At 38.2% G+C, this 26,212-nt stretch overlaps 2 protein-coding genes across 2 annotated transcripts in view; both read left to right on the top strand.

Moving 5' to 3' along the window:
* The window catches only part of LOC117339994 (sushi, von Willebrand factor type A, EGF and pentraxin domain-containing protein 1-like), a 51,821-nt gene extending 40,749 nt beyond the window's left edge, over positions 1–11,072 (top strand). The window contains exons 22-31 of the mRNA XM_033901738.1: positions 124–369; positions 745–901; positions 2,010–2,219; positions 2,745–3,025; positions 3,257–3,493; positions 7,027–7,230; positions 7,362–7,611; positions 8,610–8,779; positions 9,609–9,764; positions 10,891–11,072. Of these exons, the coding sequence (XP_033757629.1) occupies positions 124–369; positions 745–901; positions 2,010–2,219; positions 2,745–3,025; positions 3,257–3,493; positions 7,027–7,230; positions 7,362–7,611; positions 8,610–8,779; positions 9,609–9,764; positions 10,891–11,072 (2,093 nt within the window). The remainder of the gene's footprint in view (positions 1–123; positions 370–744; positions 902–2,009; positions 2,220–2,744; positions 3,026–3,256; positions 3,494–7,026; positions 7,231–7,361; positions 7,612–8,609; positions 8,780–9,608; positions 9,765–10,890) is intronic.
* Positions 11,073–11,221: 149 nt separating this feature from the next.
* On the top strand, positions 11,222–21,682 carry LOC117322252. Its single transcript, XM_033877058.1, has 5 exons — positions 11,222–11,319; positions 12,035–12,145; positions 14,412–14,508; positions 14,707–14,914; positions 16,919–21,682. The coding sequence occupies exons 2-5, from the start codon at positions 12,049–12,051 to the stop codon at positions 17,048–17,050; spliced, it is 534 nt and encodes a 177-aa protein (XP_033732949.1). The 5' UTR covers positions 11,222–11,319; positions 12,035–12,048; the 3' UTR covers positions 17,051–21,682.
* Positions 21,683–26,212: the final 4,530 nt, after the last annotated feature.

The following is a 26,212-nucleotide window of genomic DNA, read 5'->3' on the forward strand; positions in this document are numbered from 1 at the left end:
CTAAGAGGAAATTGTAACAAGTCATCTTTTTGTTAAAGTGTTTCACATAAAGTACACTGATTGTTGAAGTATTTCATAGAAACTACACTCAGATTGTTGGTGAAGTTTTGAGTTGCCTTTCAGACTTGACAGGTCCTCAGTGTGATGTAGCGGTAGATCCTTGTGACTCATTAGCCTGTGAGAATGGAGGAAGCTGTGTAATTGAAGGGAACCAGATTATGTGTGTGTGTCCACCAATGTACAAAGGCGAGGTCTGTGGCGACAAGTTAGACACATGTGAGGTCACAAATCCCTGTCAGAATGGCGCCACCTGCTCCTCTCATGGATGTCAATGCCAGCCCCTCTATACAGGAAAACACTGTGATAAATGTAAGTATGGATGTCAGTAACTTTATACATAATCACTGTCACAGTGATGTAAATGTAAGTATGGGTGTCAGTAACTGTACATAGGAAAGATTTGTGACTGAGTTGCCAAGATAAGATTTATAATTAAGAATAGTTCAACAATTGGCTATCAGGACTTCACACAAGTTAATCTTGGCAAACCTTATGAAACATTTTAATGAGAGCATGTCAACAATATTGAGTATTACACACTTTGTATATATAATTCTATACATTGATTGTATCTGCCTAGTAGTATCTGCCTAGTAGTATTTGCCTAGTTGTATCTGCCTAGTTGTATTTGCCTAGTTGTATCTGCCTATTTGTCACTATCCATCTGATATATTTGTGTTACAGTGATGACCAAAGACTTTGACCTGGTGTTCCCTGGTCAGCCTGGCTCTATAGTCCAGTCCCCAGTGGTGTCTCCACAACAAACCTCCCAACTGTCAATATGTCTCTGGGTACACTTCAGGAACAAGACTGCTAACATGACATTCCTCTCTCTACACAGGTAAGTTATATACTGCAATCAGACCTTAACTTGTCTCTCAATACACAGGTAAGTTATATACTGCAATCAGACCTTAACTTGTCCTCAATATACAGGTAAGATATATACTGCAATCAAACCTTAACTTGTCTCTCAATACACAGGTAAGGTAAATAATACAATCAGACCATAACTTGTCTCTATATACACAGGTAAGGTAAATAATACAATCAGACCATAACTTGTCTCTCTATACACAGGTAAGGTAAATAATACAATCAGACCATAACTTGTCTCTCCCTACACAGGTAAGTTATATACTGCAATCAGACCTTAACTTGTCTCTCTATACACAGGTAAGGTAGATACTACAATCATACCTTAACTTGTCTCTCTATACACAGGTAAGGTAGATACTGCAATCAGACCATAACTTGTCTCTCTATACACAGGTAAGGTAGATACTACAATCATACCTTAACTTGTCTCTCTATACACAAGTAAGTTAAATACTACAATCAGACCTTAACTTGTCTCTCTATACACAAGTAAGTTAAATACTACAATCAGACCTTAACTTGTCTCTCTATACACAGGTAAGGTAGATACTACAATCAGACCATAACTTGTCTCTCTATACACAGGTAAGTTAAATACTACAATCAGACCATAACTTGTCTCTCTATACACAGGTAAGTTATATACTACAATCAGACCTTAACTTGTCTCTCTATACACAGGTAAGTTATATACTACAATCAGACCTTAACTTGTCTCTCTATACACAGGTAAGTTATATACTACAATCAGACCTTAACTTGTCTCTCTATACACAGGTAAGTTATATACTACAATCAGACCTTAACTTGTCTCTCTATACACAGGTAAGTTATATACTACAATCAGACCTTAACTTGTCTCTCTATACACAGGTAAGTTATATACTGCATTGCATCATGTTTATACCTCTTCCAAGAGGAAGAATTTAAATTATAAGGCATCCATTTATACGTAGTAAAAATACACATGATTTATGTTTGGCGACATGGCAACATGGTAAAGAAATGAAAATAATCAGAATGGTTGCTTATTTAGAAATAAACTTTATCTTTTTTTTTTTTATGTACAGTGAAGATGGGTTGGAGTTACTGGCAATGTTAGGTGATAAACTGGTGCTCTCATTCTCCTCACCACTTACAATCAACTGGATGGTCAATGACAAGCTGTGGCACCATGTCGCCTTTACCTGGTCGGATTCAGGCCACTGGTCCGTGTATGTGGATGGCCAAATCATCAATGAGGGAACTTCATACAGTCAACAAGTGGCCATGCCAAATAGGTAGGTCCTTATTATTGCAGTTCCTATATATCTGGATACTGTTATAGCTTTTCTCTGTGTGTAGTTTATTGGAACCATTGTTCCAGAAATACAAAGTACTATGTGGCTGATGTATTTTACGTATTGTGTAAGTCTGTGTAACATATAACAAAGTCCTAGAAATATACAGTAGATAGCAGCATTTCTGAATAATACATACAATGTATACACACTGTCACTGATTGTCCCGCCATGTCAAAGAGTTATAAGACTTTATGTCCTTAACGGAAAAGCATATATGGATGATCCGGACATCTGCATATAAATCATGTTTCCGCATGTGGTTTGCATTTTCAGATTCTACTGCACAACATACGTTTTATATTTCTTTTTTATCGTACAGATACCAGTACAGTATTTACATACATGAGTAAATGGGACTGCATGAGAATTATTAGGAAAACAAAGAAAATACTTTATAGTTTGTCAATTTAGTATTTAGCTTTTTGAGTATATAATGAGGCTTCCTTATCAAATTCATTTCAGACAATCCATTGTGTTGGGACAGAGATCAGTATCTCTAACAGCACGTAATCCCTTTGAAGGGGAGATAAGTCAGGTGAATGTTTACAGTAAAGCCCTGAGCCAAACAGCTATCCAGGCTATGGCCAACAACTGTACCACAAGCCAGGAACTAGGCGATCGCCATCAGTGGCCCGAATTCAGTAGCTATCTCCGTGGTAACGTCAGTGTAATAATGCCCACTATCTGTGGGGCATCCACCTGTCCCCCTGGTATGAAGGGGCCTCGTTGTGACTTGCTTATAGGTATGTGAATGATTAAAGTATAGATTATAATAGAAATGTATTGGTTTTTCTCATTCATATAAAGTTTAATATTTCAAATTTAATGTTTTGATATCATAACATTTTGTTGATGATTTTCATCTTGGATCCCAAATTTTCCGAGATCCTACATGTATATTTGTTTGCACAAGATTTTTAGTATATAAGTAAAAACTGAGATGTTGGCTAAAGATAGTGATTTTGAACTTGTAGACAAAAACCCTCCTGTGGTACACAACTGTACTGACAACATCATGATTGTGAGTAACCAACGTCTCAACAAGGTGGACTGGCAGGAGCCTGGCTTCTCTGACAACATAGGGGTAAAGAACATCACCAAGACACACCGACCAGGAATCACTTTATCCTACGGACAGTATAGAGTTCACTACACAGCCTTCGACGAGGAGGGAAACTTTGCCATTTGTACCTTTGACATATTCATTAAACGTAAGCGTAGTCTTAAATCACTGGGGGATTTAATTTTGCTGCATTCACAGTCATCAAATATAGTGCAAAAATAAATACCGAGCGAATATTTATATAATTTTTAGCTCACCTGGCCCGAAGGGCCGGTGAGCTTATGCCATGGTGCAGCGTCCGTCGTCCGGCGTCCGTCGTCCGTCAACTTTTTCTTTAAATTGCTACTAGTCCTAAAGTATTGAATGGATTTTCACAAAATTTGGTCAGGAACATCCTTGGGGAAGGGGAACAGAGTTTGTATACATTTTTACTCTGAACCCCCAGGGGCCTGAGGGGCGGGGCCAAATAGGGGAAATAGGGTTATTCCTTTAAATCGCTACTAGTCATAAAGTTATGAATGAATTTGAACTAGATTTAGTCAGGAACATCCTTGGGGGAAGGGGAACAGAGTTTGTATACATTTTTACTCTGAACCCCCAGGGGCCTGACGGGCGGGGCCAAATAGGGGAAATAGGGTTAATCCTTTAAATCGCTACTAGTCATAAAGTTATGAATGAATCTGAACCAAATTTGGTCAGGAATATCCTTGGCAGAAGGGGAACAGAGTTTGTATACATTTTTACTCTGAACCCTGAGGGGCCTGAAGGGCGGGGCCAAATAGGGGAAATAGGGTTATTCCTTTAAATCGCTACTAGTCATAAAGTTATGAATGAATTTGAACCAAATTTGGTCAGTAACATCCTTGGCAGAAAGGAAACAGAGTTTGTATAAATTTTTACTCTGAACCCCCAGGGGCCTGAGGGGCGGGGCCAAATAGGGGAAATAGGGTTAATCATTTAAATCGCTACTAGTCATAAAGTTATGAATGAATTTGAACCAGATTTGGTCAGGAACATCCTTGGCAGAAGGGGAACAGAGTTTGTATAAATTTTTACTCTGAACCCCCAGGGGCCTGAGGGGCGGGGTCAAATAGGGGAAATAGGGTTACTCCTTTAAATCGCTACTAGTCATAAAGTTATGAATGAATTTGAACTAGATTTAGTCAGGAATATTCTTGGCAGAAGGGGAACAGAGTTTGTATAAATTTTTACTCTGAACCCCCAGGGGCCTGAGGGGCGGGGCCAAATAGGGGAAATAGGGTTAATCCTTTAAATCGCTACTAGTCATAAAGTTATGAATGAATTTGAACAAAATTTGGTCAGGAACATCCTTGGCAGAAGGGGAACAGAGTTTGTATAAATTTTTACTCTGAACCCCCAGGGGCCTGAGGGGCGGGCCAAATAGGGGAAATAGGGTTACTCCTTTAAATCGCTACTAGTCATAAAGTTATGAATGAATTTGAACCAGATTTGGTCAGGAACATCCTTGGCAGAAGGGGAACAGAGTTTGTATAAATTTTTACTCTGAACCCCCAGGGGCCTGAGGGGCGGGGCCAAATAGGGAAATAGGGTTACTCCTTTAAATCACTACTAGTCATAAAGTTATGAATGAATTTGAACCAAATTTGGTCAGGAACATCCTTGGCAGAAAGGGAACAGAGTTTGTATACATTTTTACTCTGAACCCCCAGGGGCCTGAGGGGCGGGGCCAAATAGGGGAAATAGAGTTATTCCTTTAAATCGTTACTAGTCATAAAGTTATGAATGAATTTGAACCAAATTTGGTCAGTAACATCCTTGGCAGAAAGGAAACAGAGTTTGTATAAATTTTTACTTTGAACCCCCAGGGGCCTGAGGGGCAGGGCCAAATAGGGGAAATAGGGTTAATCCTTTAAATCGTTACTAGTCATAAAGTTATGAATGAATTTGAACCAAATTTGGTCAGTAACATCCTTGGCAGAAAGGAAACAGAGTTTGTATACATTTTTACTTTGAACCCCCAGGGGCCTGAGGGGCAGGGCCAAATAGGGGAAATAGGGTTAATCCTTTAAATCATTACTAGTCATAAAGTTATTAATGAATTTGAACCAGATTTGGTCAGGAACATCCTTGGAGGAAGAGGAACAGAGTTTGTTTAAATCTTTATTCTCAACCCCCAGGGGCCTGAGGGGCGGGGGGAAATAGGGTCACTCCTTTAAATCGCTACTACTCCTGAAGTATTGAATAGCTTTTCACCAAATTTGGTCAGGAACATCCATGAGGGGAGGGGGAACAGAGTTTATATGAATTTTTACTCTGTACCCCTAGGGGCCTAAGGGGCGGGGTCAAGTAGGGGAAATAGAGATTAGTCTTTTAATTGCTACTAGTCATAAAGTTTTAAATGGACTTAAACCAAATATGGTCAGGAATATTCATTGGAGAAGGGGAACCGAGTTGGTATAATGTTTTACTCTGAATCTCCAGGGGACTGAGGAGTGGGGTCTGATAGGGAAAATAGGGGTTAATCCTTTAAATCGCTATTAATTATTAAGTTACGAATGGATTTTAACTAAATTTGGTCAGGAACATCCAGAGAGGAAGGGGGGGAAAGAGTTTGTATAAATATTGAGGGGCCTGAGGGGCTGGGCCAAATAGGGAAATAGGGGTTACTCCTTTAAATCGTTATTTTCATAAAGTTATGAATGGATTTGAACCAAATTTGGTCTGGAATATCCTTAGGGGAAGGGGGAAAGGGAGTTTATATAAATATTGACTCTGACCCCAAGGGGCCTGAAGGGAGGGCCAAATAGGGGAAATAGAGATTTGAGTTTTAAATGGATTTGAACCCAATTTGGTCAGAAACATCCCTGGTGATGGGGGAACAGTTTTGCATAAATGGTTACTGTGACCCTCAATCCCATAACTATGTATAGTATCGCTGGGCATTAAGGGATAAACACAATTTTTATGTAAAAATAGGCCAAAGGGTTTTCCCCACCCTAAGGGACTTAGTTTCTTTAAACACCATTATTGTGTAAAAATAATCCATATGGTCTTTCAGAGAGTACATTTTTGTATATGTATTGACAAATTGAACATGTACATTATTTTGACATTTGGTCAAATCCAACCAGGTGAGCGATACAGGCCCCATGGGCCTCTTGTTTATATATACACACAAATTGAAGTGTTAACTGCCGAATGTTTTTACCCGCGAACTGGGACAACAATGAAATATTAGTCCTGTGTTTACATCTACACAGTACAGTATTCTGTTCTTGTTAGCCATGATCATCAGATGAATAGCTATTCAAATCACCCTTGTTGTCCTTTGTTTATCATTTGTCTGTAAACAAATGAAAAGTACTAGAGGGATACTTCTCAAACTTCATGTGTAGGTTCCTCTTGGTCCCTAATTGTGCCCATTCTTTTTTGAGAGTGATCAGGAAAAGGAAATGGCCGACAGGCAGCTATCTTGGATTGTGACAATTGAAATTTGTTTTTGATACATTTCTAAGTTCTTTTAGATTTTAAATTTAGGTTTCCTATGTTATCAAATGATTTACATGAAGAGAGGAATGAAGGGGAATGTAGAAAAAAGATCAGTCTTTCATAGGACTGATAAAGATAATTCAATGGTGACTCCATGATTGGTCTGGGATCCCTTAAGATTGTTTTGATAATTTGATTTTGTGCTTACAGCCCAGGACTGTGTGATGCCAGTTAGTCCTACCAATGTACAAATGGAGTGGATGTCTTGGGAGAAAGGGCTGTCCTTCCATATTGCCTGTCAAGACTCTCTCCTACAGACTTTTCCTGTCCCAGTCCCTACCTGGTACACATGTGGCATTGAGGGCTTCTGGGACCCCCCACAAGGAACAGACTTCACACTCCCAAGTTGTGCTGGTGACTTATTTTTCCTCTTTCTTATTGTCGAAATATTAATCATGACAAATTCTTTCTCGTACATAGCAGTACCACACCTGAAAGAAACATCAATATACCACCAATCTCATTATTAGTTATTGTTGTTATAGGGGTGACATCAGCGTCTGGTAGTCTGACAGGAGAGATGAAGTTCTCCGGACCAGCCTGTACGGAAACGTCTCTACAGAGCCTGAAGAAAGACACTCTGGACGTGTTCCTGAACATGTACCAGTCCTTATGTCCATCATCAAACTGTAGTGCAGTCAGCATCCATGTTGACTGTGGAGGATTGGGTGTGAAAAGAAGGAAAAGACAAGCTGACAACACCTACAGTGTTGTCTTTGATTTATCTGTTAATGGGTAAGTTAGGTCATTCATCTCAGTAATAAGTCAGCCTCATCATTGGAAAAATAAGGTCAGTCAATCTCAACATACCAATAAGTAGGTCAGTCAATCTCATAACAATAGGTAGGTCAGTCACTCTCATCATAACAATAGGTAGGTCAGTCACTCTCATCATAACAATAGGTAGGTCAGTCAATCTCATACCAATAATTAGGTCAGTCAATCTCATACCAATAATTAGGTCAGTCAATCTCATAACAATAACTAGGTCAGTCAATCTCATAACAATAACTAGGTCAGTCAATCTCATCACAGGAATAAGTAGGTCAGTCAATCTCGTTATAACAATAACTAGGTCAGTCAATCTCATCACAGGAATAAGTAGGTCAATCAATCTCATCATAACAATAACTAGGTCAGTCAATCTCATTACAGGAATAAGTAGGTCAATCAATCTCATAACAATAACTAGGTCAGTCAATCTCATAGCAATAAGTAGGTCAATCAATCTCATCATAACAATAACTAGGTCAGTCAATTTCTTTATAACAACAAGATAGTCAATCTCATGATGATAGATAGGTCAGTCAATCTCATCATAGCAATTAGTAGGTCAGTCAATCTCGTCACAGGAATAAGTAGGTCAATCAATCTCATAAGAATAAGTAGGTCATTCAATCTCTTTATAACAACAAGTAAGTCAATCTTATGATGATAAATAGGTCAGTCAATCTCGTCGCAGGAATAAGTAGGTCAGTCAATCCTATCATAACAATAAGTAGGTCAGTCAATCTCGTCACAAGAATAAGTAGGTCAGTCAATCCCATCACAGGTTTAAGCAAGTCAGTCAATCTGATCAAAAATTAAAAGTTTTTTGCCTGAAATGCAAATCACTGAAATGAGAAGAATTGAAAAGACTTAATGTAACTTGTAAGTTTGAATAATTCCAGAGCTGTGTCTTGGGTTCTCTGTTTACTTTGATCATCGGATGCCATATTTTCTTGTTTCAATAGGTCATCATTGGGCAGTTCTGGTAATGCTGGGAATTTGATATTTGAGACCATGGTGAAGGAGGGAAGTTTTGACACAACTGACTTTGTACTAGATAAGAACAATGCTAGTATTAAAAGTGCTATACAGTGTGAGGAGATGGGACAGGTCCTTACCCCAGATAACCTCTGTGGTAAGTTTTCAGAAGACTCTACTGTAGGGGACTACAGATAAACATCTTAAAGGGACAATATTCTAGTAAGGACATGACTTCAAACGCCTTTCCATGGTCAAATGAAATTATGATAATAGAAAATGTACAAAATAAAATATCACACCTCGACATTACTCCATTGGCCGATCTAGATTTAGGTCAAGTCTCGGTAAACTTGCTCGCAGCTTCTTCTTTGTTGTCGCGACCGTTTGAAAAAGTCACAGCTGTTATATTCCTGTCCAAACCTTGATTGTCCATTTTTTTTATCCATTCACCCTCTCCGTTTGCCTTGGTTTGAGACCTGTAACCAAGTTAAAATATCCGCTAATGGCTTCAAATGTAAACCAAGGTTGTTTACAGGCATGAGACAGGGCTGTGCTCGCAAACATGAGTACAATATGTATAGTCAAAGTGTGTAGAGATGGCTTGTTCATTTGCATATAAATTGTATGGTTATACGATTAAGATCCCCCTTACAATTAATTAATAAATGCATGGAAAACATAAACATGTATCTATCTATATATGACATAGGATAGTTCATAAGGTGTAATGAAGTACACTTTTACTTGTATGAAATGATTTGTGAAATGAAGAGAAAGTAAACCAACTTGACTAATTGTCCCTTTAAAAGCAGCAGATGTCTGATGAAGGATATCCATCACTTAATGTTTACTCATTGAAAAAGCATTCAAAGTATAAGTACAACATGTATTACACTATTACAGTGCATTAATGATATATACATGCAAGTGAATATTATTTTAATTTATCTTTATAAAAACTATTACTTAATTTTTCATTACAGTGAATTGTGCTGTTGGAACATATCAAAATGGCAACACATGTGAGTTGTGTCCAATTGGTCAGTATTCCGACTCTGAGAAACAGACTTCATGTGAGAACTGTCAGACAGGAACCACCACATTGACACAAGGCACAACCCACAGTTCACACTGCTTCAGTAAGTCAGCCACACAAAATATTCTTAATATGTAGATAGATCTCAGTTTTAAATTTAATGTACAGTAAACCTTTGGTCAATTTGAATAAAGTTAAATAATATTGATTAACCTGTTAGAATTATATGAAATTATGCTTCAGAAAATAAGTGTGAGTTTGAACTATCCGAGTCGATATCAGTGAAAATCTCGGCAATGAGTATATCAAGGCACAAATACATCCAATGTAAATCTGATCCGTTAATACAACGACGGCCTGAACAATACACATTTGTAAATAAGTAAAATCATAGTATTTTATTCAATTCAGTGTTAATTGATCATTAAACTTTCTTCATTTCATAATAATTATGATCCGTACTGTATTATTAAATCTCTGCCATTGTGTAGCTATAGACTATAGGCCTCAAAATGGTTAATGTTTCATTTGTGACACAATTAGACATACTTGTATAAGGCTAGAGACATATATTTTGGGTCTTTGCATGGTTATATGTTTTTATGATCACATATACAACCCATTAAAGGAATTGTATATGTTGTTCAATGTCTTGGCATTTTTACTGGGCAGATCATTGCGAGCTTTCAATGGAGTTTGCTGAAAAAAATCTTACTTAAATTTACATTCTTCATTTGACAAGTTTAAACTATTGTAAATAGTTTCAGTTATAAACAACCAGAATTCGAACTTACTCTAGCTAGAAAATATCCCCAAGTTTGAACTGACCAGAGGTTAACTGTAATTTAATTACAGTTAATGGATTATTATATTTTACACAATAGGTAGAGATAAGGGAGGTAAAACGGGAATCAATGTCCATCTGTAGTCGCAAATTTACCAGGAGTAGACATTTTATGAGGCTTGGACTGCACTTACTATGGGTGGTTTTGTATTTACACATTGATGGTTTTTCATGGAGTTATGCCCCTTTTATTGCTATCCTTATAAATCCTAATTATTAGCATTCGTCATGTTACAATTGTAATAGTTTTTTCTCTCCTTACTTCAAAAAAAAAAAAAAATGTATCACAACATGTAAGAAATTTCAACAACAAATAAGTGTAATATCATATTTTTCTTCCTAGATCTGGCATTGTTTTTTCCCTAATCTAACTTCTTCTTTTCAGCAATGTGCTCAGTAGGACAGTTTTACAGTAAAGAGACTCTGGGATGTAATGACTGTAGCCTTGGTTACTACCAGGACGAGGTAGGACAGGTCACCTGTAAATCCTGTCCTAATGGCCAAATGACCACAGATAAAGGAGCAGAATCTCTCGACTTCTGTACTGGTATGTACCTCTACATGTAGCCGTTAATACAGGATTAAAGAACACAAAGTGAGAGGTATTCTGATTGTCCACGTGAACTTTAGCCAGAGAAAAAGGCCTAAAGGACCAATCCCCTGGGTCCACCCGAGCAGTCAGTGTTAAGTGGTCTGTGGACGAGGTATGCGCAACAGGATGACTGCCACGAAAATGCAGACTGTATAGACCTTCCGGAGCTGTACAGGTGTGAGTGCAGATCTGGCTTCTCTGGAAATGGCACCTACTGCAGAGGTATGCTCAATTATAATGTAATTTACTGTTCTGTGGTATCAAGGGCTTATAGAATTAAGGCCTAATGTTTGGACGGATTCTCAAGGATTTTTGGCAATGCATTTTATTCCTTTGCATTTGAAATGAAATGTTATAATGCCGTAATGTAATGTTATAACTCCATAAAAAATGTTATAACTCCAGAATGAAATATCATAACTCCAAAATGTAAATGTTATAACTCCACAATGTAAATGTTATAACTCCATAATGTAAATGTTATAACTCCACAATGTAAATGTTATAACTACATTGTAATGTATAACTCCACAATATAAATGTGAATTATATGTTCCCCACCCCCAAGGGACCTGAAGGGCAGGGCCAAAAAGGGTCAAATTGAATAAAATTTCAAAAATCTTCTTCTCTACTCTCAGATATGGTGGAATCAAACACTCTTCATAGATGGAAGGGTCTTACGGTGCTTTACCAAAATAGAGAATTTCATGACCCTGGGGTATCACGTTTGCCCCTGGGGAGGGGGTAAACTTTACAATGGTTTATAAAGGGAAATCACAATTTTGACTATCATTTTTTGGATTTCAATTGGAATTCATTCTATCTTGGTTAACATTATAAGCATGGGATGACAATTTGATGGTTATATGCACATGTTGGCCCTGACTGACCACCTAGGTGATTTAAAGAATACAATATCTACATGATGTTTTTTCAGATAACTGCAAAGACATGTGCAGTGGCCATGGAGAGTGTCGTAAAGATGAGGATGGCACAGCGTTTTGTGTGTGTAACGGGGGGTACACAGGGAACAACTGTCAAACAGCAGGTTTGTGTACTAACTTTGTATTACAGTCGTGTACGTGATTCAAATATTTTATATCTATGACTGTTGAATTGAAAATAACCTTTATCATTATAATGTTGATTACATGTTGAACAAACTCTGTAGAGTGTTTAGCTTACCTACCTGAAGGTTTCTTTGAACTTGGTAGGCTTACTAACCATCATATATAGTTGTGTTGTCCTGAGAGACTTTTTGATTTGATTATACCCCCTGCAACGAAGTTAGGGGGGGTATACTGGAATCATCTTGTCCGTCCGTCCATCTGTCACAAAATTTATGCGGCTATGCATTCGCTCATTTCTTTATGGAAATTTGGTATATAGTTAGAAGACTATATGAACTTGTGTCCCCTGCAGTGATTTTGCGATTTAGCCCTTTTTAACAGAGTTGTGCCCCTTTTTCGTACAAAATGCATCATAATTTTGTCCGGCTATGCATTCACTTAGTTTTTGATAGATTTTCTTGAAACTTTATACAGAGTTGGAGGATGGCATGAAGCTGTGTCTCCAGTAATGACTTCTTCCGAAAAAAACCCTTTTTACAGAGTTATGCCCCTTTATGTAAAAAATGGTTACTAGCTTGTCCGGCTATGCGTTTGCTTTGTTTTCAATGGTTTTCTTGAAACTTTTTACACAGTTGAAGAACTGCATGCAGTTGTGCCTCCAGTAAATGCTTTTTCCGAAAAAATGCTTTTTACATAGTTATGCCCCTTTATTTGAAAAATGGTTATAATTTTGTCCAGCTATGCATTTCCTCAATTTTCACTAAATTGGTGTATAGTTAAAAAAAAACATATGGTGTTGTGATTTTCCCCCAAGTAGTCCTTTTAAACAAATTATGCCACTTTAGCCCTTTTTAACAGAGTTATGCCCCTTTTTCATACAAAATGTGTCATAATTTTGTCCGGCTATGCATTCACTTAGTTTTTGATGGATTTTCTTGAAACTTTATACAGAGTTGAGTGCTTGCATGAAGTTGTGTCTCCAGTAATGACTTCTTTCGAAAAAACCCTTTTTACAGAGTTATGCCCCATTATGTAAAAAATGGTTACTAGCTTGTCCGGCTATGCATTTGCTTTGTTTTCAATGGATTTTACTAAAATTTGGTATGTAGTTAGAGGACCATATGAGGCTTAGCTCTATGCAAAGATTTTGCCGAATTACCAGTTCTAAAAACGAGCAAAATTTTGTTCAGCTATGCATTCACTTAGTTCTTACCTAAACATAGAACATGTTTGATTTGGTTATAGTACCATAAATAGGCAGCTTCACAAAGTATCCAAACCAATCATGGAAAAGTGGGGGGTATACTTGTCACCCCCTCGGTGACAGCTCTAGTTATTTCCTTTTGTTTATTTCGGTATTTGAATTTTGTTTGGAGATCTCCTACATTTTTCAACAATTCTATAAAACTTGGTAGGCTTTGTGTTTCCTTGAAAGACATTTTGATTTAACAATAATTTTTGCAAAAGTTATTCTTTGTTTAATTCTGTGTTAGGTTTCTGTCTTAGATCCTAGATTTTTCAGGAAACTTGACATGAAGTTGTGTTTGATGAGTCAGAGACTACTTTAGTAACTCCTCATTACTTGTTTGATGAGTCAGAGATTACTTTAGTAACTCCTCATTACTGGTAATCTTCATACTGTTAGAATATTTCTTGGTAGTGAAATTAAGATAAGGGTTAAAGCACGCCACCTCACCAAGGTAATGAAGGTGATGAAAATCTTATTTCAATACAAGAAAGTATGTAACTTTAAATGACATTCGAGGGGCATATATTGTACTGTAAATGAGGCAGGTTCCGCCCTTATAAGGACAGAGGGGTGGGGCCACCAAAAGAGGAGGTTTTGATTTAAAACACTACTCCTTTATTATCATATGCCTGAGTTGATTACAACCAAATTTGGACTGAAACATAACTAAGGGAAGGCAATCATGGCTTAGATAAATCAGGCTAGTTCAACTTCTGGGGACAGAGGGGTGGGGTTTCAATCGGAACTCAGCTGTTTCAATCAAATTGGGAGGAAAACATACATCGTATACATATATATCACTGAAAGAGGGCTATCACTTCTGAAATTTAATAAAAAGGGTGTGTTTGACATCTATGAACAAAGAGGAGGGGGCCCAAATTGGGTAATTAGCTCAAATTTGTCTCTTTATGATTTTGCTTACTATAACAAGTAGCTACCCACTGATGACCAAAAATACCATAATGGAAACAGTAAATGTGGTTTTTTTGTTTCAGAGGGTGGACTTTTAACCATCACTACTGTCAGTGGTGTTGGAGCATCTCTCATTCTATTCACTGCTGCAGTCGTCATCATCTTCTGTGTCCTCAAAAGGTTTGTAATGTATGCTTACATCAGTAAAGTCTGACAGATAAAGAAAACAATTTAATCTAGGTAATATCTGGGTTTAACCTGTGTCATTTTGTTCAGTGTAAGATGATAACATTTTGACTTTTATATTTGTTTGAAGTGTGATGTTTTTATACGCCTGTCAATGACTATATGTAACATCTTGATCTTGTGTACCATCAGACGTCGAGCTAATGATAAGGACGAGAATGAATATCAGGGCCTCAGTATTGGTCGTGTCCACCGTGAAGATGAAATAGTCATCTACCCCAATGTGATGCCAGTTCGCCTAAACCCTATGTACCTCGGAGACTCGGATGATCCAACCCATCCTGTCCGATCCACCCCAAGCATTGACCTTGAGAGTCCATGGAGCTTACACCGTACTGGGGTAGGTTGCTGGAAGCATTGATTAGTCCCACGTTATGAAGTCCATAAGTCTAATAACAGCACTTGTTACAAATCTATAACACTGGTTTGAACGGATTGTACAAAATACATACAAAATATAAGCAGAGTTCAGTAAAAACTGAAAATTAGACCAAGTAGAGACAAAAATTAAAGTTGAACTACATCATACAGCTGTTCTGTTCTTCTAGGATGCGTCGGTGCTGTTAATGACCTAATGTTGATACCTAGGACTTGTCAGTGATGTTAATGACCTAATGTTGATACCTAGGACTTGTAAGTGATGTTGAGGGTCTAGAGTGTTGATACCTAGGACTTGTCAGTGATGTTGGGGGTCTAGAGTGTTAATACCTAGGACTTGTCAGTGATGTTGAGGGTCTAGAGTGTAGATACCTAGGACTTGTCAGTGATGTTGAGGGTCTAGAGTGTTGATACCTAGGACTTGTCAGTGATGTTGGGGGTCTAGAGTGTTAATACCTAGGACTTGTCAGTGATGTTGAGGGTCTAGAGTGTAGATACCTAGGACTTGTCAGTGATGTTGAGGGTCTAGAGTGTAGATACCTAGGACTTGTAAGTGATGTTGAGGGTCTAGAGTGTTGATACCTAGGACTTGTCAGTGATGTTAATGACCTAATGTTGATACCTAGGACTTGTCAGTGATGTTGAGGGTCTAGAGTGTTGATACCTAGGACTTGTCAGTGAGTCTAGAGTGTTGATACCTAGGACTCGTCAGTGATGTTGAGGGTCTAGAGTGTTGATACCTAGGACTTGTCAGTGATGTTGAGGGTCTAGAGTGTTGATACCTAGGACTTGTCAGTGATGTTGAGGGTCTAGATGTTAATGACCTAATGTTGATACCTAGGACTTGTCAGTAATACTGAGGGTCTAGAAGTGTTGATACCTAGGACTTGTCAGTGATGCTAAGGCCCTCAAGTGTTGATACCTAGGAGGCAATTATTATCAATTTCTTCCTCAAATGTTGAGATGAAACAGACCGATACATATTATCTATACATGTATGATACATTCAGAAAGTTCTTAACCTGTAAGACTTTATATTCTAGCTTTATTGGATTGTACACAACTGTATAATGTGATTTTCTGCCTTCTTTATTATAGTCGGCATATTACAACTATTGATGTAGAGTCCTGAAGGTTTGTTTATGACGCATGTAACCTTCCTTCTAGTACCACACATCAAGCAAATTTCCTCAAACATATTTTCTTATAGTCCACCATGTTTATTCCCCCATCACACACTTCCCTGGAATTATGTAATCTATCCCGTTCCCCCTTACACAGTCACTCCATCATCAACATCCTAATTAAATGCTTTTGATTTTATAATGCACACAATTTCATGTTGTGATGCAATAAGGGCCACACAAATGTTTGAACAAATCGGCCTGCATATATCTACACAGAATTCTCACAAATTCAATATTGTATGTTTGTTTACATTGGTAAATTGAATCATACAATTTCTGTAAGAACAGAGGTAGATGCTTTTATTTGTATGATTAATCAGTTCAGTTAGTAAATCTATAACCATTGTAGTTGAATTCCACAATTAAATAGTGTTTACATTACTTTATTCTTTTATTCATTACATAACTTAGTCTGGTCATAACCATATGAAATTCACTAAATGCTGCAAAATAGCCTATCTTGGATAAATAAATAAGGTCACTAGACAATACAAATAAAGCTGTTGTTCTTACAATGAATCGGTTTTCGTGATACCATCCAATTTTAATCTTTTCATGATCGTTTCGTAAGTTCCTAATTAACTCTTTATCAAACCTGCAGTGCAAAACTTCATTCTTTTGGTGATGATACATGTATGCAGATGTGAAAGTGGGCCTCTTGTTAGAAAAAAACATCATATGATATCCTAATTTGTGTGGAATATCCCTTTGAAGAAAAGATTTTAGAAAGACCAATATTAATATATCATTATCACAATAGTACATATCTTTCATTTCAGGACGAACCTGAACTTTGGAGGAATCCGTCACTATCATCAGACTCCTCACAGGAGCCTCAAATCCGCCAGACACACTTCAACCTCAACCATTCTGTTGATGGCAATTTTGACATATCAGAATCCTACTTCTGAAAGAAAGCACATGAATTCAAGAGTTTGGCGACAATAGTAGTCTACAACTGCCCTGTCAGTTGCTGATGTTCTTCAGGTTCCTTAGGCAGTACTATTGCCTCACCATGGCAACAAGTTCACAGCCAAAGGGAGAGCGTCCTCCGGTCAAAGATAGACCAATCCCAGGAGACTGGAAGCCATACCATTCACAGTGGACATGTGGCAGTGATGGACCACAACCTGGCGATAAGGTCAAGGATGGATGGACAACGCCCTTAGGACAAGAACAAGGGTTGACCACTACCTGGGGACAAGGACAAGGGTGGACCACAACCTGGCGATAAGGTCAAGGGTTGACCACAACCTAGTGATAAGGTCAGAGGGGGACAACACCCTTAGGACAAGAACAAGGGTTGACCACAACCTGGGGACAAGGACAAGGGTTGACCACAACCTGGGGACAAGAACAAGGGTGGACCACAACCTGGGGATAAGGTCAAGGATGGATGGACAACGCCCTTAGGACAAGAACAAGGGTTGACCACAACCTGGGGACAAGAACAAGGGTTGACCACTACCTGGGGACAAGGACAAGGGTTGACCACAACCTGGGGACAAGGACAAGGGTTGACCACAACCAGGGGACAAGAACAGGGGTTGACCACTACCTGGGGACAAGGACAAGGGTTGACCACAACCTGGGGACAAGGACAAGGGTTGACCACTACCTGGGGACAAGGACAAGTGTGGACCACAACCTGGGGACAAGGTCAAGGGTTGACCACAGCCTGGGGACAAGAACAAGGGTTGACCACAACCTGGGGACAAGGGTTGACCACAACCTAGGAACAAGGACAAGGGTTGACCACAACCTGGGGACAAGGACAAGGGTTGACCACTACCTGGGGACAAGGACAAGGGTTGACCACAACCTGGTGATAAGCTCAGGGATGGACCCCAACCTGGGGATAAGATCTAAGACACCCTTGAGACAATGTCAGCGATGGACCACTTTTTGAGGAAGAAGTTGAGAATGTTGAACCACATGATTACCAAGTGTCCTACAGCCCAACCTAGTACAGGTCACATCCACAAAAATTAAAAAATGTCCTACGGCTAAACCTGGTATAGGCCACATTCACCATTATTACAGAGGAAATGCCCTATTGTGTAACCTCATGCAAACCACATCTGGTTTAGTCCAACACAACGATTACAGATGAAGTTTCCACTGGCCTAGTAACCTGATACAGGCCACAACCACAATGATTACAGGCAAAGTGTCTACAGCATAACCCGGAACAGGCCACAACCACGATTACAGGCAAAAATTAAGCCTTAAGTGATTACAGATGTATTTCATGACCTGAGAACATATCACAGTGGCGAGTCCTGCCATTTACTAGATAATGAAGCATTTAATAAAAGATTATTTTTCAGATGTAAAATTGAGTGTCTGATCGTATTATAGTGTTTCTGGGTGTATATAGAGTGTCTGATCGTGTTATGGTGTTTGTGGGTGTATAGAGAGTGTCTGATCGTGTTACGGTGTTTCTGGGTTTATATAGAGTGTCTGATCGTGTTACGGTGTTTCTGGGTGTATACGGAGTGTCTGATCGTGTTACGGTGTTTCTGGGTGTATATAGAGTGTCTGATCGTGTTACGGTGTTTCTGGGTGTATACGGAGTGTCTGATCGTGTTACGGTGTTTCTGGGTGTATATAGAGTATCTGATCGTGGTAGTGTTTCTGGGTGTATAATTGAGTCTTTTTTCTTTTTCTTTTTGTGTATTATGGAGTATTTTTTTGTGTATACTAAAGTAAGTTTGACTGGTAGGGTGAGCTGTATTGTGTTTAATTTGTTACAGCTGCTGCCTTATGCTTTCTTATAAATTGTTAGTTAATTTTATTGATTAATTGTAAAGTGATGAAGATTTATTTTGACACTTATGACTGTACATGTGGTTTTTTGTAGAACTTTGATGCCCTGCCTATATGCCATACAGGTAGTTTAGTTTTGTACATATTATAAACAAATACTCATTAAACACCAATATGAAAGTTTTCTTTTCTGCTCATAATACATGCACATGTATATATTATGCATCTAAATATGAGCATATATTGTATATAAGTTTAGAGGTCGACTCATCAGTTTTGGCTGATGTGAATTTTCTTACAACATAGTTGTTAAAAGGTTGCTTTCCAAAAACTGAGACTTCCCTATTTATTATCAATACGATCGGGAAATCGGGCAGGGAGTCTGAAATTTAGAGATAACCCTATTTATTATCAATACGATCGGGAGATGGGACAGGGAGTCTGAATTTAGAAATGATCCTTTTTGTTATCAATACAATTGGGAGATGGGACAGGGAGTCTGAAATTTAGAGATTATCCTTTTTGTTATCAATACAATCGGGAAATCGGGCAGGGAGTCGGACATAGAGAGACTTCCCTATATATTATCAATATGATCGGGAGATGGGACAGGGAGTCTGAAATTGAGAAACTGGCAACTAAATCAGGGATAGTTGGCAGGTATGAATGTGTATGTTTACCAGTTTTAGAAGCCACGCCTGGCATATCTTTTATGTCTTACACTTGTTACGTAGGTTTGTTTGTAGATACAGGTGTGTGTACATGAAGAATATCAATATAGACTGTCCAGTATGACTGATATAAAATGTAACAAACTAATGTGAAGCATGTTAACAAATGTTATAATTGGGATCATACCAGTATGTATAATGAAGATGGATATGTGTTTGTGTATGTACCAGGTTATATGTGGAGTATTTGGGATATGTGTGTATACCATTTTATATATAAGTGTTTAGGATGTACATGTACCTGGTCATCAGTGATACTAGTATAGTGTGAGAATGCAAGCATTTGTGATATATCCTCACACAAAAAGTGTGACAAGTGTACATGATATTTAGTAATGATTTCATTGATATATGTGACAATAAGTTACACAATATGGAGACATCAATACAGGATAGGGAACAAAAACACATGATAAAAAAAGATGTCAATAACAACACTGCTTGATTAATTCAACTATAATGAAAATATGGAAAGCCCTGTTCAGAATGTATATCTTGTTGGATATGGCTTTTATGTAGAATGAACTCCTAGTTATATAGGTAGTAAGTATCCTGTAGAGAATAACTATATTCCGGTGAGGTTGATATTTTGGTGCCATGTCATAGTATAAATTGTTCATTTTTGACATACTTATATTTTTTTGTAGTTTGTGCCAAATTTGAGCATGGTTATTTGATGTGAGAGTGTTTATTACAAGTAAAGATATTTGTTTTTCTGATGTCATTAGTTTGTGTACAGGTTATACCAGTAATAGGGTTTTTATCAATGGAAATCCACTGTAGATATTGAACACATTGAAGTGTTTATGAGATCACAACTTTTCCTCATGTTTCATATCCTAAGAATGACTTTGGCATCTACATTTTCATTAATAGTCATACATATCAGATTTCTGGCTTAACCAGATGGTGCTGCTCTCATCTGATGGACACTCAGGAGTATTTATGATTAATTCTCTCATCATTCATCTATGGTCTTACATATTTCCTGAACATTTACCAGATTTTGTTTGATTATCAATATTTAGCAGCTTGCCATAGAGGTAGGATCTACACACATGTTGTTTCTTCATCATAGAATCAACACACAAGTTATGTCCGTCATCATAGAATCAACACACAAGTTATGTCCGTCATCACAGAATCAACACACAAGTTATGTCGTCATCATAGAATCAACACACAAGTTATGTCCGTCATCACAGAATCAACACACAAGTTATGTCCGTCATCATAGAATCAACACACAAGTTATGTCCGTCATCATAGAATCAACACACAAGTTATGTCCGTCATCATAGAATCAACACACAAGTTATGTCTCTCATCACAGAATCAACCCACAACTTATGTCCGTCATCATAGACTCAACATACAATTTATGTCCGTCATCATAGAATCAACACACAAGTTATGTCTGTCATCATAGAATCAACACACAAGTTATGTCCGTCATCACAGAATCAACACACAAGTTATGTCCGTCGTCATAGAATCAACAAACAAGTTGTGTGTCATCAGAGAATCAACACACAAGTTATGTCCGTCATCATAGAATCAACACACAAGTTATGTCCATCATCACAGAATCAACATATGAGTTATGTTTGTCATAGAATCAACATGCAAGCTTTGTCTGTCATCATAGAATCAACACATAAGGTAATAATTTATGTGTCATCATAGATCAATATACTTGTTAAAAACATACGAATCGCACAAAGGAAATAAAAATCTTTGAATCAGTCTGAACTAGTGACATCAGGAAATATTTAATATAAGCCTCTGTTGGAACAGAAAATGTGATACTCTTGTGTATGGACTTTTGAATGTGCAATGCATTGGATGATACTGTTGTTATATATTTATTTATGGCATGCTCGATGCAATCACAGTGCTACACACTTGTACATAACTATACTATGGCCTTATATATCTCAAATTATTTTTAATATGAGAGACTGAATATTGTACATCAGATGTATAGATCAAAATCAAACGTGTTACTGATGTAGATCACTCAATAAAATCATTATTATGTGTTACACGATTTCTCTTCTCTGTGCATTAGCTCACCATCATCAGAGGGTGGGCTGTTCAAATGGCCTCATCCCTTGTCTATTCATAAACAAATCTTGTCACTGCTATATTTCTCACAGTTTTAAATGGATCTTTCTAAAATTTGTAGGATCCACTTGATCCATTGTCGTGCATGTTATAATTTGAGACAGATCAGAATACAAAATGGCTGGCAGACAGATATAGTTTGTAATCGTTTCTGAGAAATCAATATTTCCAATGTCATTTGTTCTTTGTCACTATAAGTAGCACAACTTCAAACCAAATTCTGGCGAGGCAAAATGCAACAACCAGACCAAAACTAAGACTTGGGACATCGCAACTCTAAGACAGACACTAACCATTTTAAGCTATCTGGCCGTTCAGTTCAGTCTAGTTCTGCTACAGTATATTTCTATCTGACATTTTCTGTGGCATTTTGCCTTAGCCTGACTTAACATCTCCCTTTGTTTGGCCTTGTTAATTCTACTTTCTACCACAATACCCTGTGTTATTCAACTCTCAGACCATCAGTTAATCATTACAGCTGTTGATTAACAATCTGTTTATACCACACATGGTATAAACTCTGTACGCATTTCGATTGGCTAACACGGTGAACTTTGACCCAAGCTGCAATTGTTATTGACGTCATCAATAATCTAATGACGTCACATCACCGGGTCCCGGACGTCGCCAGTACACTTTATTTGCATACGCGAAATTATACTTGGCCACGTTTCCCTTTGATTCAAGCCGATATTATTGTGGTAGAAACAGGTCACACGACTCGAAATTGTTGGATATGGAATTTATTTCACACTCGTAAGTTATTTTTTAAAAGTTTAAAACTAAAGCTCGTGTTTTTTGTAACTTTTTAAAAATAACTTACTCGTGTGAAATAAATTCCATATCCAACAACCACTCGTTGTGTAACCTCTATTTAAGTAGTTTAATACAGCAAGTTGTAGTATACACAGGGGATCCTTACTCAACATTTCCTAAAGGAATTTATTTCAGTTGTAACAAACTTCAAATGTCAAAATTCAAAATGGCTGCTAATGGCAATCTTGTGTATATACTGGATATGTACCTGAAGATTCTTTCATTTCATCATAAACGGTTGTAACCACTGCCAATGGAATGACAGACCAAAAGTAATTCAATAAGGCATCTGTCTGACGAAAGTAGCCTGGAAATATGTTAATGTAGCGGAACCATAATAACAAAGTAACTGGTCTTAAAAATACAAGCCAAGTCATCTGTCACAAAGATCACATTTATTTTAGGCAAAACAACCTGATGATGAGAGGCTCGCAATAATGTATAAAATGAATAACAATAACACACAGTTTACATAAATGATCCACATATCATTCAATAATCAAGGCAAACAAGTCTTAACAAAAACACAGGGAGACGAGAGTGCTCTACAGTGTCCAGCGTCCTGTTTACTGGAAATCTTACCGTCATTAACATCAAACAAGATCGGACATGTATTATTTCTTACTAAGATATCTCAAATGTATTTTTAGATTTAACAAGATGACAATTATTGTAAATTCAGTTTTAGATTGAACTCTAGATAGATCACTATTTTATATATGTAGTGTAACTATAACCTGATCAATATCAGCATTAAAGTGAATATAAGATAAAATTGGATGATGAAAAAAGCAAGGGAATAAAAGTGCCAAAACAATAGTTAAGACATCAAAATAGCATTATACATACTTAAGGGAACTATAAGCTTTACATACAAATGTACACTTTATTATATGAATGTTTTTTTAATTACTATTATGTCTGATCTTCGATGCTGACCTTACAGTAGGAGGGTTATCTCCCTTTACACCTGTCGCCATCACACACACTGGAGCTGTACCTGGTGGTGATCGACAGACTGCCTACCTTATACCTATCGTGTTACTCAAGGGCCTTCCTCTGACTAGCAACCAACGACAAGCGACTACATGAGGTGATATTGATGTATACAATGACTGCTAACCATAGCCTGTCCAATCAGAGACAGCACCCACTTCATGTCAACGACACACATCATAATTTTTATCCAGAAGTTTGATAAATTGGTAACAACTCCCTGGTGTTTGACCCCAATACATAAAAACATACAAGATTTTATTACAATCATTTACTTACAAAACCTGACATCTATAGCAAAATTCTGGCTATAATGATCTTACAGAAAGTCAGTCTCTCTAAACACAAACGAGCTTTAAATGATTTGTACTTGGTACACAACGACAGTTAACATGTATATTAAATATGGTGGTGTAGTATGTCAAAAGACAAATAAAAAATTAACGGTGGTACAGCATGAACTTCAAGGAACAGGTGTAATATAAGTAATATATATGTATAAAGAAAATGACAAAAACAATAAAAAATCTACAGGCAAACAGTGAGAAAGACATCAAATCTGGGACACCAAGTCTGTATATGAACCTGGTTTAAAACTTAACAAAAGACAAATAAAACTACAAATGCACAAAAAGTTGTATATATTAAAATGGTAATGTAAAAACATTGATGAGAACCTATAGTTGATGTGTAGGTCTATAGATTATGGAATGAACTTAAAACACTACAAAACTATCTGTTAATACATCATTTGTTGAATCTTATAACTCCTCATCCAACAACATATAATACTTTCCAGATTCAGAACAATCTATTATAATGATAAAGGGTTAAGATACTACAATCTTCCCTACAAGTGCCCTACTAATTAATGAAGTATCACTTCTTTCAGACCCATTTAGTAAGTGGAAACTACTACTCATCGGTAACCAAGGCTGGTTTGGTTTATTGCAGCCCAAATGATTGAATCAGTTGGAAAATAATTGTTTGATTATCAAATAGGAAAGAATCTAATGATCTAATTATACTTTCTGTGGCCACGGACTTGTATATATTAACAGGTCTGTTAAGGTTTATGCCTACGATGCTTCATTGACCTACTGTAGGGGGGCCTGTTACATATGTGTCACACACTGTTCCTCCTTGACCTACTGTAGGGGGGCCTGCTACATATGTGTCACACACTGTTCCTCCTTGACCTGCTGTAGGGGGGCCTGCTACATATATATGTGTCACACACTGTTCCTACTTGACCTACTGTAGGGGGGCCTGCTACATATGTGTCACACACTGTTCCTCCTTGACCTACTGTAGGGGGCCTGTTACATATGTGTCACACACTGTTCCTCCTTGACCTACTGTAGGGGGGCCTGCTACATATGTGTCACACACTGTTCCTCCTTGACCTACTGTAGGGGGCCTGTTACATATGTGTCACACACTGTTCCTCCTTGACCTACTGTAGGGGGGGCTGTTACATATGTGTCACACACTGTTCCTCCATGACCTACTGTAGGGGGGCCTGTTACATATGTGTCACACACTGTTCCTCCAGGACCTACTGTAGGGGGGCCTGCTACATATGTGTCACACACTGTTCCTCCTTGACCTACTGTAGGGGGGACCTGTTACATATGTGTCACTCACTGTTCCTCCTTGACCTACTGTAGGGGGGACCTGTTACATATGTGTCACACACTGTTCCTCCTTGACCTACTGTAGGGGTAACTGTTACAAGTTTGACCTCCATGACCTACTGTAGGGGGTACCTGTTACGAGTTTGACCTCCATGACCTACTGTAGGGGGAAACTGTTACGAGTTTGTCCTCCATGACCTACTGTAGGGGGGCTGTTACATATGTGTCACACACTGTTCCTCCATGATCTACTGTAGGGGGGACCTGTTACAAGTTTGACCTCCATGACCTACTGTAGGGGGTAACTGTTACAAGTGTGACCTCCATGACCTACTGTAGGGGGCACCTGTTACAAGTTTGACCTCCATGACCTACTGTAGGGGGCACCTGTTATAAGTGTGACCTCCATGACCTACTGTAGGGGACCTGTTACAAGTTTGACCTCCATGACCTACTGTAGGGGGTAAGTGTTACAAGTTTGACCTCCATGACCTACTGTAGGGGGGACCTGTTACAAGTGTGACCTCCATGACCTACTGTAGGGGGTACCTGTTACAAGTGTGACCTTCATGACCTACTGTAGGGGGCACCTGTTATAAGTGTGACCTCCATGACCTACTGTAGGGGGCACCTGTTATAAGTGTGACCTCCATGACCTACTGTAGGGGGTACCTGTTACAAGTTTGACCTCCATGACCTACTGTAGGGGGCACCTGTTACAAGTTTGACCTCCATGACCTACTGTAGGGGGCACCTGTTATAAGTGTGACCTCCATGACCTACTGTAGGGGGACCTGTTACAAGTTTGACCTCCATGACCTACTGTAGGGGGTAAGTGTTACAAGTTTGACCTCCATGACCTACTGTAGGGGGGACCTGTTACAAGTGTGACCTCCATGACCTACTGTAGGGGGTACCTGTTACAAGTGTGACCTCCATGACCTACTGTAGGGGGCACCTGTTATAAGTGTGACCTCCATGACCTACTGTAGGGGGC

This window comes from Pecten maximus, chromosome 1 (assembly GCF_902652985.1).
Source record: "Pecten maximus chromosome 1, xPecMax1.1, whole genome shotgun sequence".
Taxonomy (NCBI): domain Eukaryota; kingdom Metazoa; phylum Mollusca; class Bivalvia; order Pectinida; family Pectinidae; genus Pecten; species Pecten maximus.